Genomic DNA, 14009 nt, shown 5'->3' with positions numbered 1-14009 from the left:
TTTTAAAAATATGCTTAAGTGACTTTAATAAATGTAACAGTTAATTTTAAAATATCCTTCCTTTAATCTTCAGACAGACTGATTCCGAAATAGAATCTTGACATTATTCCGTAGATCATTAACCGTTAAAAAAAATCTAAAACGGCTGATTTTTAATGGAATCTCTTCATAGGCGTACAGAGGGTCTTTATCACTCCCATCACTCCTGTGTTCCAATGGCCCTTTATCACTCCCATCACTCCTGTGTTCCAATGGCCCTTTATCACTCCCATCACTCCTGTGTTCCAATGGCCCTTTAGCACTCCCATCACTCCTGTGTTCCAATGGCCCTTTAGCACTCCCATCACTCCTGTGTTCCAATGGCCCTTTATCACTCCCATCACTCCTGCGTTCCAACGGCCCTTTATCACTCCCATCACTCCTGTGTTCCAACGGCCCTTTATCACTCCCATCACTCCTGTGTTCCAATGGCCCTTTATCACTCCCATCACTCCTGTGTTCCAATGGCATGTGCGTTCGCTGATCCAAGTTTAAAGGCTAATTGATGGTTAGAAAACCCTTTTGTATTTATGTTACAGCCAGAAACCCCCAAACTTTTGAGCTGTTGTATAAGCAGATTTCTTTAATGTCCTGTAATTTCGTTGTCACAGTCCCTTTAAGTTACATATAGATCTCATTAGGTATTAATTACACATTAGCGCGCCCGCTCTCTTTTTAGTTTGACGACTGATTCGTCTAATTTGAAAAAATATAACGGGATTGGAAAGAGCGGTCCGGCGTGAGAGGAGAAACCGGTGCTTTATTGTGTCGGAAAACTCAATGATTTGGCATCAATAACAATAATTTGCCAGTCAACGGTTACAAAAGGATTCAGAGCTAAAAGAGAATGCTGAGTAGGCCGTTTACGTACACAGATCCTCCATTTTGATCTCTAAACTCTGCAACCATCAGGGGTTTACTTAAAATGGCCGACTTCGATTGAAGTTCCCAGTATCTACCATAAAACAGTAAACTGGAAAACTAAAAGCATGTACTTAAAGTACATAAAAGTGGAGAAGATACCAAAATGCCTTTTATTATTTTATTATATTATGGATACGATTCAAGTCCAAGCTGGAAAGATCAAAGCCGTCTCCGGGGCTACCTTTCTTTCCGATGCAAATGCTGTTCCTCTCACATCTTAGAACAAATGCACTAAAATAAAAAGATTTATCAAATTATTATTGGTGAAGACGGAAATACCATTGGCTTCGTAGATTGCTATGACATCATCAGACCCATAGAAGAGGGTCAAAACATAGAAACAGATAGTCCCCCCCCCCCCCATTTTAAGACTCTTAATCAGTCGTTGGTCTCGTCTTAGATTCAGGAGCCGTATGCCTATCCCATGCATGTTTAATACCCTCACTGTATTACCCTCTACCACCTCTGCTGGGAGGCTCTTCCACTTGTCTACCACGCTCTCAGTTGAGCATTACAGCAACGTTAAAATATGTGGCTCCATTCGTTTAAGAAAATATAGACAGGGATTGTGAGTAAACGTTACTTGGCAACGGTTTGACGAGGCAAGGTTTTAGCTCAATTATAGCGAAGTCTAAAAAAATATCTTTATCTTTTAAGTCTCAGCGGCCAACTTTTTTTTTTTACTCCGATCACTACATTTGTGCTTCCAGAAAAAAAAAAATTTCAAATTTTCACCCAATTACAAAGCTAAACTCCTCCAAATTTATGGTGTAAATACTGATATTTCTGTCTGCCGCACCGGCAAGAGAACGACTATATTTCTTCAAAAAATGATTTTAAATTCCGCTGAGGAACCTGGAAGAAAGGCGAGCGGCGGAATGTATCAGCAGAGGAAATAATAGCGCCCTGAGATCTGTATTCCGCGCGCGTTTCGCAGGCTGCGTGTCCGCGGCGAATATTCCTCTCGTTCCTTCCAGCCTCGCTCTCTGTTATTCCCTCGTATTATTGAATAACGTCTCCTCCTTTTATCAAATATAACTCGCCGCCGTTTGTTTTTTTTCAGTGCAATTATGCAGATTTTCTTCAAGTCTGCCGTTTTCGGGTTATAAATAAAAAGTCTTGCATAACACTGTTTAAATTATTTAAATTGCGCAAATTGCTTTTTTTAATGTTATGTAAGCATTTAACCCTTTGACTACCCAGGGACCTTTAATGTACAGCCTTTAGCGGGGGGGGAAACTTTATAGGGAATGTAAAAGTTTCTTTTTATGCCCAATATTCCATTAGGCCGGACCGGCGACGGCGAGGTGGTCCCGGCACCTTAGGGCCGGCAGTCGCCTGATGATGTAAGCGTGGCTGATGTGGCCCGTGGCCCGTGGCCTGTGGCCAGTGGCTGGATGTAAGCTGAAAAAGGCCGCACATATCCCGGCGGCCACCAGCCTTAAAGCGCTAGGGCCGCCTGGCTATCACCAGTTAAGCCCCGATCATTCATCTATCATCTATAGTAACATGGCATCATAGCTGCCAACAGTCCAGAATTAGGTCGAAGAGTCGCAACAGCCAAGCTTTTGTCCTGCTTGTCTCCGCAAACCTATGTGATATCATATTCATGTAATATTACATATTAAGGAGTCTCAAGGATATCTTTGGCAGCCCCGATAATTATTATATTATTATTATTGTATTATTATTGATTATATTTATTAGACATTTGATTTACCAAATGACACAGTTTCATAGCTGGTGGAAAAGAAAATTCTGAATACCTAGCTCGGAATTAAGGAACGTGACTAGATTTCCTTTAAAAATACTCGTTCTTGGTTAAAATGCATAATTCAAAAAACTTAACAATATGCCCAAACTGGATATTTTCTAGCACCATTATCTAAACAAGCTGAAAATGCTGCGCTCTCAAATATACTTAAATTGTCTCGTTTTTGGACATTAGTATAAATTAACAAATTTAACAAAATTCATTACAATTTGGACAAACTCTAGTGGTCATCATTGATACTTTTAAAGAAACTAAAAAATCCATTAATTATTTGGGCACCAGAGGGTTCAGTCAACGCGTTAGGTGATAATCAGATGATTGGCCTAAAAAGCACATATAAATATTTAAAAAAACTAAGAATCCTGGGAGCACTTGCCAAATTTGCTTATTATAGCAAAATTGCGTATTATATCAGGGTGTGTTGGGGGAAGCCGACGTCTCCTGCGGACATGACCTCAGGTGATATCATGTAACAGAGATGAAAAAGCACCAATTCTTTCAGAAATATGTTCTCTCCCCCCCCCCCCAATTAATAATTCACTAAACACAAATCCACTCCACAATGGAACATAAAGCAGCAGCACAACGTACACAATGCACATTTTTATATTTAAAATGGAAGAAAATACATATTTATAATGAGAGATCAGACTTCGCTGGTTACCGTTGTTAAGTTTTAAATGGTAAATAAATAGAAAGATCCAGCATCTGATTTTTTATTATGTTTTTTATTCTTTTTTTTTTTATGCTGAATGTTTACCGGTTTCTTTCCCTTTTATAAAAATGGAAGCAGGTGTCATGAAAAAGGAAGGATAATCTACATAAAAGAAAATATTACTAATGGAAGCTTCGGGGAAACTCATGAATGCGTTATGTTGGATTATTTTTTTTATTGTTTTTTTTTTTTTCTGAACTCTCTCATCTAAATGCTAAATGATACGAACCGGAGAACAAAAGCACTTAAGAAAAGGACTGGAGAAAAAGAAAGAAAATGTTTGCCCGCGATGGCTTATAATACAAAAGAACATTTGACGTGAAATTTGGTTTTTTTTGGCGGTGTTTTGTTATAAGAGACTATTATTAAACCTCTAATACATAAATTATTCTTTGATTACACAAAGCACACAGCTTTAGCCCTATAAATAATAATAATTTCTTAATTATTCTTTTTACGAAAAACATGGCCTACAATAGGGGTGACGACCAAACCTGTCCTGGCTATGTTCTGATTTTTTTGGGGGAAAAAAATAAAAACCTGGAAACGTAGATTTATTTTTAGACCATTCCACATTTAAGCCTCTGTTCCAATTCAGAGACGCGTCTTCGGCTGCTTTACCCGCGGGATACATTAATATGCTTTCTGTATGGTTCCTTTTTGGGGCAAATTATAGGAATTTTGGTCCTTGGTGTATGGACCTTGTTTGGAAATGATACATTGGAAGTATTTTGGGGCTGCTACGAAGTCTACCTATGAGGAAGCGCTGAGAGCAGGGCGAAACGCGTTAGGTGGCTTTCTTCATGTCTCCGAGGTGAGACCTGCACCCTCGCTGTTATTATGTTGCGACTTAAATTTTTTAAATAAAAAAGCTATTTTACATATCGAGGAGCTGGAACTTTCATTGGATATCTCCTGTTGGATACTTTGGGCTTTCTGCGTTATACATGGTATCGGTAAAACTCCATGAAGATGATGGGGGGTCAGTCAAAGCCTTATTGTCATGGTCTTTATTAGCTGCTACAATGTATAGCGTGTCTTGTTGGAGGTTGGACTAGTAGGTCCGCGAAACTATTGTTTCTTTATGATATTGAACAAGAGACCGACTGGCTCATCTGAGACTATGGGACGGACTCGGCAAGGGGTTACGATGATTATTATTAAATAAAGACATTGACATCCCAAAGAGATTTACGTCTTGTTAGAATTTTTTGTGAGGCTGACTCATTAATTCGAGAGAATATCCTAATATGAGAGAGTGATTAATTAGTCTTGTGGGATAACAAACGTGAAGCTTAATAGTTTGGGAAATAATTTAACCCTTAGGTCAAGCTACTCTGCCCCCTTAGTTATTCTGACATATGTATCTGATTTGAGAAAATGTCGTTTTTAATGAGATTTAAGAAAAAAAAATAAGAATGCACAACAGCTATGTGCCAGAATTCATCATATTATGGTGTCCAAGACCTGCTCTTCCTTTATGAGTTTATTAAACTAGTATCTTCTCAAGAACTAACCATACACCCATAGCCACCTGTCTCCACAAGTGGGAGAACTTTACTTGGCCACACAATGTCTTATCAGACCAGCGTCAGATCTTCTGAGGTTGGACCATCAACAATAGTTGTTGAAGGTACCTTCTTGCTACGATCATTGAAGACTCGGAAGGTGGCAATGAAAAAAAACCTATTGAGATTTCTGGTGGAGGACTCAAGTGCTTGAATATATCTACCCTAACCTCAACATCCATCGTCTTCTCCCCCATAGGCCGGTAGTCAGTAGTCCTCTCCCATGGTATCCATGAGGAAGGAAGCAACTACCAGTAGACCCGAAACTCTACATACTATAACTTCAATAATTACCACCTGATGACATTATATTGGGGTAGATCTGCTTCCCCTACCTGAAGACCTTTTCTGGGACCCAGTGTTTTGACGTTCCACCGAGACTTCTTTAAGGCTGACAAATATTTCCTTTCGGAGTTTTATTAAATCCCTTAAACAAAGTAGATTCCAGCACCTTTATTGCAAAGTTTAATTTACATCACGCACGAGGAATACTAAACTAATATATTTGGGAATAAATCTGTTTTTATTATCATTGTACTGTTAGGATTACAGATGATGTAAAACAATGTATCAACACATAATTTGCCATTCCTCCCGTTCTGCAATTTCACTATTCAACAGTCATAAAAAATTGTGGGATAAAGGAAAATTAGATTATATTGCCGTAGGTGAATAAAGCATTATAGGGCCGTACTCTATCCAAATTCATTGTATAGTTAGAAACTCTCGGCTTTGCCTGTGCTAAATGTTACATTTCACAAATAAATGCAGCAAAACCGCATATATTTAAAGGATCCCACTGATTCGTTCTGTTAAGATTTTCGTGGAGCCGAGCAACAGCGGAATATTCTAATAAGTGTTTTTTTTATTATAACAGATATATGAATAAATAAATGTATTTATTTATCAAAATTTAAGATGGCTTCATTTTAATAACACATTTTTTCTTTTTTTTTTGTCTATTTTTCAGATAAGCAAACAGCAACTACAGACTGTCAAAGATAGATTTCAAGCGTTTTTCAATGGAGAAACACAAATCGTAGCTGATGAGGCTTTTATGAACGCCGTTCAGAGCTACTATGAGGTAAGAAGATTTAAACAAAAAAGAAAGTCATTCTTTTTTAGTCCACCTATGCCCTGTTCTAGCATTGGTATCGAAAATCATTCAATAATAAATATAAATGTATATTTGACAATTATGATGTTCTACTTAAGGACAGACATGGGCTTCAAAAGCAGTTTGTTGTGGGAAAAATTGGATGGTCATTAGCCGGCCCGATAGATTTTACTACCTATCTAGCCAATGAATTTACTACACTTACAACAGCACCTGATGTTATGACATCATACATTACCACTTCCAATGAAAGAGTATCCCATGGCTGTGATTGTCCCAAAGCAACCAGCCTTGAAGTTACACCAATTTAGGTGGAAATTGAGCATAACAAAGTACAAAGTTACATATGGCCTTTGATCCACTAATGAAGCCTTTATCCCTTTCTAAAAAAGGGACATCTGGAGAAATCCACGATATTTCTCTTTATAGATAATAATTACACCAAACTCTTAAGGCTGACAACAACTGAATAGATTATGGAACGGTTCAATCCTCTTACAATGAGTATCGTTGGCCATTCCTTTCAATATACTTATATATATATATATATATATATATATATATATATATATATATATATATATATATATACAATGTTATATATTTCCCATTTTAAAATATTCAGTAGACGTCATTAACCAAAGACCGTGTTTTCTACCATTCGAAGGGCTCTGTATCTATAAAAAAAATTCATCTGATAACCCATTCCTTAATGTCACATTAATAATACAGCGGCGGCACCTTGCAGAGTACATAGAAAGGTTATCTGCATTGCACAGCCTTGAGCGCACAGCGGTAATCTGAATTAACGCATGTATGGTGTTGTGCGGGGATATGCATGCTGTTCATGCCAGCTCATGCAAGTCTTTATATGTCGTCCTACCGCTCATCGTGACCACTTAGAGAGTAACATTTGTAACTGAAGATCTTTAATACTCTACACAATAAAAGACTGTGTTCCACTTCCCATGAAACAGATTAATATTCAGGGTCGTTTCGCAGATAATGTCACATTATCATTAAGCAATTCCCAAGGCAAATATAGAAACAAATATATCTTTCTACTTCAAGACCCAACGAGGATCTGGGTTTCAAAGAAAAATCAGGAAACCTTTAAGATTCTAGTGTCTTAAGGGTCTGTATGTAAGCTTCTGTTTCTCATTTCTTCTCCCTCTTCTGACAAAAGGTTACCAATTACGTTTTAAGTTTTTAATGGTAGTGGAACGGTCATGCCATTGCATCCAAGAAACAGACAATTTCCAGACCCTTACTGTCTAAAAACCTAGAAGTTCAGGTGCATCATCCAAGGGTGTTTGGGGAATTGCTTATGTTCCATTCCGGTATTTTGTTTCTTTGTACGGACTGAAAAGTTAAGAGGATGGTTACCTTGTTGAGTTGTTATTATCACCAGGTCTTTCTGAAGAGCGACCGAGTGGCCAGGATGGTCCAAAGTGGAGGGTGTTCGGCCAACGATTCTCGAGAGGTCTTCAAGAAGCACATCGAAAAACGTGTGCGGAGTCTTCCAGAGATCGACGGTCTTAGTAAAGAAACTGTGCTGAGCTCTTGGATGGCGAAGTTCGATGCTATTTATCGGGGCGAGGAGGATCCCCGTAAGCAGCAGGCCAGGATGACAGCCAGCGCGGCCTCCGAGCTCATCCTGAGTAAAGAACAGCTGTATGAGATGTTCCAGCAGATTCTGGGAATAAAGAAATTTGAACATCAGCTTCTGTACAACGCCTGCCAGGTGAGAACTCCTGTGGGTCCGTTTAATCCTTAATCATGTCAACTCTCTGCTAAAACAGACCAGTGCATCCATCACTTTTAAAGTGAATGTTCTTAGATAATTTAGCAAGAGGTGCCTTGTGAAAACAAGAGGGTTAGACAGCTGAAGGATGAATTTTCTTCAATAGACAAACTAGGCAGCATTATCTCAATAAAGGCTGAAATATCTTATGCCTTTGGCAGTAAGGAAATGTATGAGTCCACAAAGGCGGAACTTTATGTTATTCACCAACGTTCCTTGTAAAGACATTGTTTATTATATCTCTTATAAAGACAGTATATAGTGTATGTATGCATATATTTACGGTAACATGCTGCTACATAAAGCATGTGTGGTGGTGTGCGGTGATTTGTAATATTGTATCTAAATAAATATGATGTAGAACAGAAAAGCCAGAGGCAGGAACCTTGTGGGACACAGATACACCGGTCCTCCTTGGGACGATGTGTCCCAATTTTAGCGGAAATTCCTGAAAAGGTGCCACTGGTTGAACACGAGACACGTCAACGTCCTCGTCAGCTGATAGTAGGAGCGATGACATTTGTAGACTACTACATAAATAGAAGTGTATAACACAATAAAGCTTTGGAGAGCCCAGTTGACTAAGGTGACGAGAGGACTTCTGTTTGGAGCTTCACCAGAGCAAGTTGCTAATGATGTCCAGTTTACGGGAGTATTTCTGCTTAATTCATTAATTAATTATACTCATAATGTAGAGATTCTCCTGCGGCTGCCATAGCTTGGGAACCGATTTTTAAGATATATTTTAAGCCTCAGACTATTAATTTCCCTATTACATTCCGCTGTTATTCCGAGCAGATTCATGTCTCTCTTTTGTTTATTTTTCCGCACAAAAGTGGGGAAATTCAGCTCCAGATGTTTGCACGAAGCAGAACAAAAGACCGTAAGGTCTTAGTCTAATGATCAAATCATTAACGGCTGCTTCGACTTTCATATTTCTTTGTAGACTACTAATTTTGTAAAGGCTCGATCATTGTCTTCATTGTGTGTCGACGCTCTTTAGGATTGATACAAAATAACAGATTAATGAACTGTAATCCCTGCAGTGTCTCATATCAGTATGATTGTTACTTTTTTAAGAATACACATTAAAAGGTAGACACATTGTAGCTGTAAATGATGTGATGTTAATTGCTAACGAAGATCCAAAGGCTCATAAAGCGTGTGCACAAACCCACGAAACCGGATCCCCATAACACAATTAGATGCTGGTTGGAAATTAGTCACGCGCTCCTCTATTTATATCACAATATCCCGAAACCTCCTTGAACTATATTATGTATAAATATGAATGATATTTTTTGGGAGTTTGCATAAATCTTCAAATTCTTTCTGCGGAAAACATTTACTAGACAGAAGCCGACGCAGCGTTAGGATTTATACCATTAAACCGATTTCACCATAACCTTTAAAAAAAAACAGCCGCAGTTTTCCATTTTTATCAAATTATGCAAATATGGGACTTTTGTTGGAACAGATCCTCTTCGGGTAAGATTCTCTCCAGCAGCGTGTGGACCACGTAGCACATGACATTTCTCCCGGGACTACATTTTATGGTTCATTAAAAGGAGGTTGTAAGATAAGTGTAGTAACAGCATTAATGTTTTTTGTTTTTTTTTTATAAAAGAATGGTTATTTGGAACTGTGTTGCTCCACGAAATAAAAAAGGGAAATGGTTCTGATTGTCGAATGCTTCTGCTTAACACAAAAATGATGGCATCAAAAGATGAAAGATCTATTATCTGGATTAGGATTAGTGATTGAGAGCCCTGCTTATTTTTCTGCCTCTTTTGGTAAGGAAGATCTTAGTCCAGGTCAGCAGGGATGCAGCGGTTAAATTAAGGAAGCCAACACTATGATGAATGCGGTCATGCCAAACCATTGGCCTCTGAATGTAACACACGACAGCGTCTGATGAAGTTCCAGAAATCTGTATGGAATTCCAAGTTTGGAGTTCTTGGTTACGTCGCCACTTGAGGACAATGGAGTTTGTTCCAGATGCCCCGCAGCAGAGAGCGTTCTATGTAGGCACTTAGGTCACCTCTTCTGTGGCCAAAAGTCTAATTCTTTCAAATTAACAGCCAAATATTGTCCAGATAAGTTCCTAATGGCACAGGCACGGTGATAATAATCCACACTTATGATATTAACAAAGAGAACATGGAACATAGCATTCCCTAAGAGAATTAGGTTTTATTTTCTCAGGTGTGCTTATTAATTATAGCTTGAACATTGATCACCAATGTCCTTCAATCATGGCAGTAAACCGAGGTGCAACTTTTGTGTGTATTGGTACAGTTACACTTTACTTTTGATGCCCCCAACCTGATAATGATTGACATGTATATATATATATATATATATATTCTGAGTTCCGATGCCCTTATGCTGAAATATTTTGGTAGATCTTCTTTAATTAAGGACTTGGAGCATTTTAAGGTGATAATTCCAGAGTCTTCCATTAGCTTCTACTTTGATTAAGTGGAAGGTTGGATTTAAGAGTTCGTAATGATAATGTATGGGGGTTTTAGAGGGTTAGAAGGACCTGGAGGCCAACTGTGGCAGAAGAGTGAGTGGGATCTCATTATCTTCCTGAATAGATTGCATTGACCCCAAATATAGCTATATTGGGCAGAGTAGGTTAGACATAGTGCGTTAATAGAAAGTATGGCCACATAAAAGTACCATCACGGTATCTTTGGCCCTGGAACTGAGTACATATCCTGAAAACGTTCTATTTCTTTATAATAGTAAATTGATGTCATCTGTATCCGTAAAGAGTCTCTCTGCTAATCTTTGGTGGCCCTCGTTTCCTCCAGAACCAGGTCAGCGATCAGTAGAGAATCCTAAAGCTGCTTATCACACAGAGCCTCGCTGGACATTAAGGAAGCTAATTTTTTAGAGGAAAAAAAACCCCTGCTGTGTACAGATGAGAAAAGTGAACTCGCTGTCCCAGTATTTTCTGACCTTATAAACACTCTCGCTTACTCTGTGCTATTATAAGAAAGTCTTCACGTGCTTAACAGACCTGTTGGCAAATGAAACACGTCAAATTCACACAACTGCTTCACAGGATGAGCCCAATTACAAGTCCCGAGTCTTCTGTGGGCTTCATAAACACCGTCTGCAGAGAACACTAAGTTTAATGGCAGTTCTTATTATAATGTATTCGGAGGCCGTGATGTTTTGCATGAACGTCCCAGAGGTACAAATCCCTTCTAGAATTTCAAGACAGGGGATGACCCAAAGAAGCTATCCAGCTGTAGGCAAAATGCAGATTCGACAACTTTTGGTCATCCTACAGAAGAGCGGACGAGATGTAAATTTTATTTCGATTTTATCAAAGAGCCACCTGTCTTCTGTCTACCTCTAGGTAGGGTAAAACAGCAAGAGATTGTTAGCTGTAGGGTACAAACCCCCACAACCCTTTGCAGTCCATAGCAAGAGTCAAGCAGAGGATTCTTAGAGATGTAACAATGTATCAGCGGGAGGTCTTACTTGAATCTGGTGCATTTCACTCTTTTTTCGTTCCTGAGCACCTAAAGAATGTAGATATCCCATTTTTTTTATACTCCAAACACCACAAAATGCAATTTAGCTGTAAAGTTCCTTTGATTCTGATGTCGCTTGGATGCGGAATGCGTTAATACATTCACAGTTGATAACAAAGCAATAACGCTTTTCCGGCTATCAGTCATTGAACGGCTTTTTCATTTAGAAAAGGTGGAACTGTAACAATTTTCTACTTTAAATTATATTCTGGCATGGTCTGGAAACTGTCTGCCACCGATAAGGGAAAAATGGATCTACGCTAAGTCGCTGTTCATTTCCTGTCCGGCCGTGGCGAGGATCAAACATTGAAGTATTAATATCGCAGAAAAAGGGCCAGAAATCAGATTATATTTCATGTCTGTACGATAGATGGATAGGTGTGAGGTCCTGCAATCAAGGCTACGTTCCGGTGGTCAGCCGCAGGTTTCATACCCCTTAGTGTCACAGCTCAGCGTTATTATGACATATTAAATGAATGCATGACTTCATTTTATCATAAAAAAGACTTTCAAGACCCATTTGGACTAGTGCTGGCCCATGGGGACCCATTATTATTATTATTAATATTATATAATTTATATAATAAATATAATATAATTATTATAATTATTATATTATTATAATGTATTATATAATTTATATAATAAATATAATTTAATATAATAATTATTATTTATTTCATATTAATAACCTTATTGTAAATGAAATTATTTTTTTTCTAGGATTCGTTTTAATAAAGAGCTAGGAAGATGCGGCCACAGACATCTTGTTATCTACTATATTTCTAAAGACATTCCAACCGGCTTTGCAGCATTAACCCCTTTGTTCCTGGAGTGTTCAAGTGTTAATATAACATGGAAACCTCCGAGACCCATATTATCATCTATTTATGCTAAATGTTTATAAACAAACAAAAATGGTAGCTTGGTGACAACATATAATTTTAATATAACTTCATAAAATCCATATCCTTAGCATGATGATGATGCGTTACATGCGGCTAAAGGAATATCATTCCGGAATCATTATAATAATTCTCCCTTCATTCGTCGGGAAATTTCCTGAAAACATTATAAAATGTTTTTTTATGCATCAACTTAACACAAAATCTTTTCTGCATTAAAAAAATTTATTTCTAAAAATATATTTAGACTTATTCTACAATGTTTCATTAATGCTATGTATAATAATATCACAGCATGTCACGGATGTACGATATCGTTACATGTTATTATAGCAGTAACTTAAAATTACAGGCAGTTGCTGGGTAGTCAGAGTACATTTTTTTCAATATTAAGGCCAAGGGAAAAGCATTAAATAAGCGAATTCCGCCAAAAGTCCCATCCCGAACTATACGTGTATATCAGAAATGTATTTTCCTATTTCTCACTTGGAAATGGCGATAATCATAGCACTGAAGCAGACTTTTAATATGATTCAGAATCTACTCTATCCCGGCACAAACTGTTATGGAAATGAAACGGTTCGTTCCCCTTGTGCTGTGGCAGATTAATTGCAGTGTACATAATCCAGCTGCTTCCGCTGTCAGTCCATTAAAAATAGAAGGCTCACTGGGCCAAAAGGCCAAATATTATGGAGAGAAAAAAAAATCCAAACCGTTAAATCCAGCTTTCAGATTCAGCCTGTAGTGGTAAGGCTGCTCGTCCAAAGCTGGAGACACCTGTGATGGTCAAGTCTTCTTCTGCTGGAGTCCAGACAGCGCTGTTAATGAATACGTATTAATAGAGATATTCAAACGTCAATACACATGGGCTTTAAAATAATGATGAAAGATACAAAATATCTAAACGAGGTGGGATACTGTCTTGGCCAAGGCCAATGCTCAATGGATGGAAGAGGGAAGGTTGGTAGGCTTGATGAGAGGCCTGAGAGATTTGGACGCATGTGAAGAACAAGTCAAAAAAGGAACCCGTAGTCTGTTTTAAAATCTTCCTAGATAAAATCTGCACGATCTAAGCAGATGAGATACTTTACTCAGAATGGTCTTTTAACACCATTATTTGTTACTATACTTCAACAGATGGGAAAATTCTATTTAGTCGGTGGGCTAATTTAGCCTTGACTATGGACAGATTTGCAAAAAACATTATAAGCTGTGGCATACAAATAGTTTTCAGGGTAATTCAAGAACAAGTGTGTAGGAGACAGATATATTGTATCCATATCCATGGTGGCTTTGTCCTTCAGTAGTCTGCACTTTCACCATGCACACAGATGGTCGTGAGGTCCTTGGGATTTATGGCCGCTTATCATAGACTACTCCGGAGAGAATCACTGGCGTATATAGAGTACAATGTGGATTAGATATAAAGCAGAGAAGTTCTAGAAGTAGCAGTCATCATAGCAACCAAAGGAACATTCCTGCTGATCTAGAACCTTCCACCTGAAATGTTTTGGGGGTTTTTATGCATGCGTTTTATGAAATAAAGTGAGGGGGCTTATCTTTATAACTCAAGAATTTGTGTCCATCATCCCTACCATTAACTTCAGAGGTT

The 14009-nt window shown here is 38.2% G+C and overlaps 1 protein-coding gene across 13 annotated transcripts in view; it reads left to right on the top strand.

Annotated features, from left to right (window-relative positions):
* LOC149278695 (calcium-dependent secretion activator 1) overlaps positions 1–14009 on the top strand; it is a 144028-nt gene that overhangs the window by 35164 nt on the left and 94855 nt on the right. For all 13 annotated transcript variants that reach the window (XM_089501853.1, XM_089501852.1, XM_089501848.1 and 10 more), the window contains exons 2-3: positions 5991–6104; positions 7549–7881. In XM_089501853.1, the coding sequence (XP_089357979.1) occupies positions 5991–6104; positions 7549–7881 (447 nt within the window). The remainder of the gene's footprint in view (positions 1–5990; positions 6105–7548; positions 7882–14009) is intronic.

The sequence above is a fragment of the Sceloporus occidentalis genome, unplaced genomic scaffold (assembly GCF_023333645.1).
Source record: "Sceloporus occidentalis isolate IW3139 unplaced genomic scaffold, rSceOcc1.0.p SCAF_183, whole genome shotgun sequence".
Classification (NCBI taxonomy): domain Eukaryota; kingdom Metazoa; phylum Chordata; class Lepidosauria; order Squamata; family Phrynosomatidae; genus Sceloporus; species Sceloporus occidentalis.
This window is presented reverse-complemented; position numbering and strand designations above follow the sequence as displayed.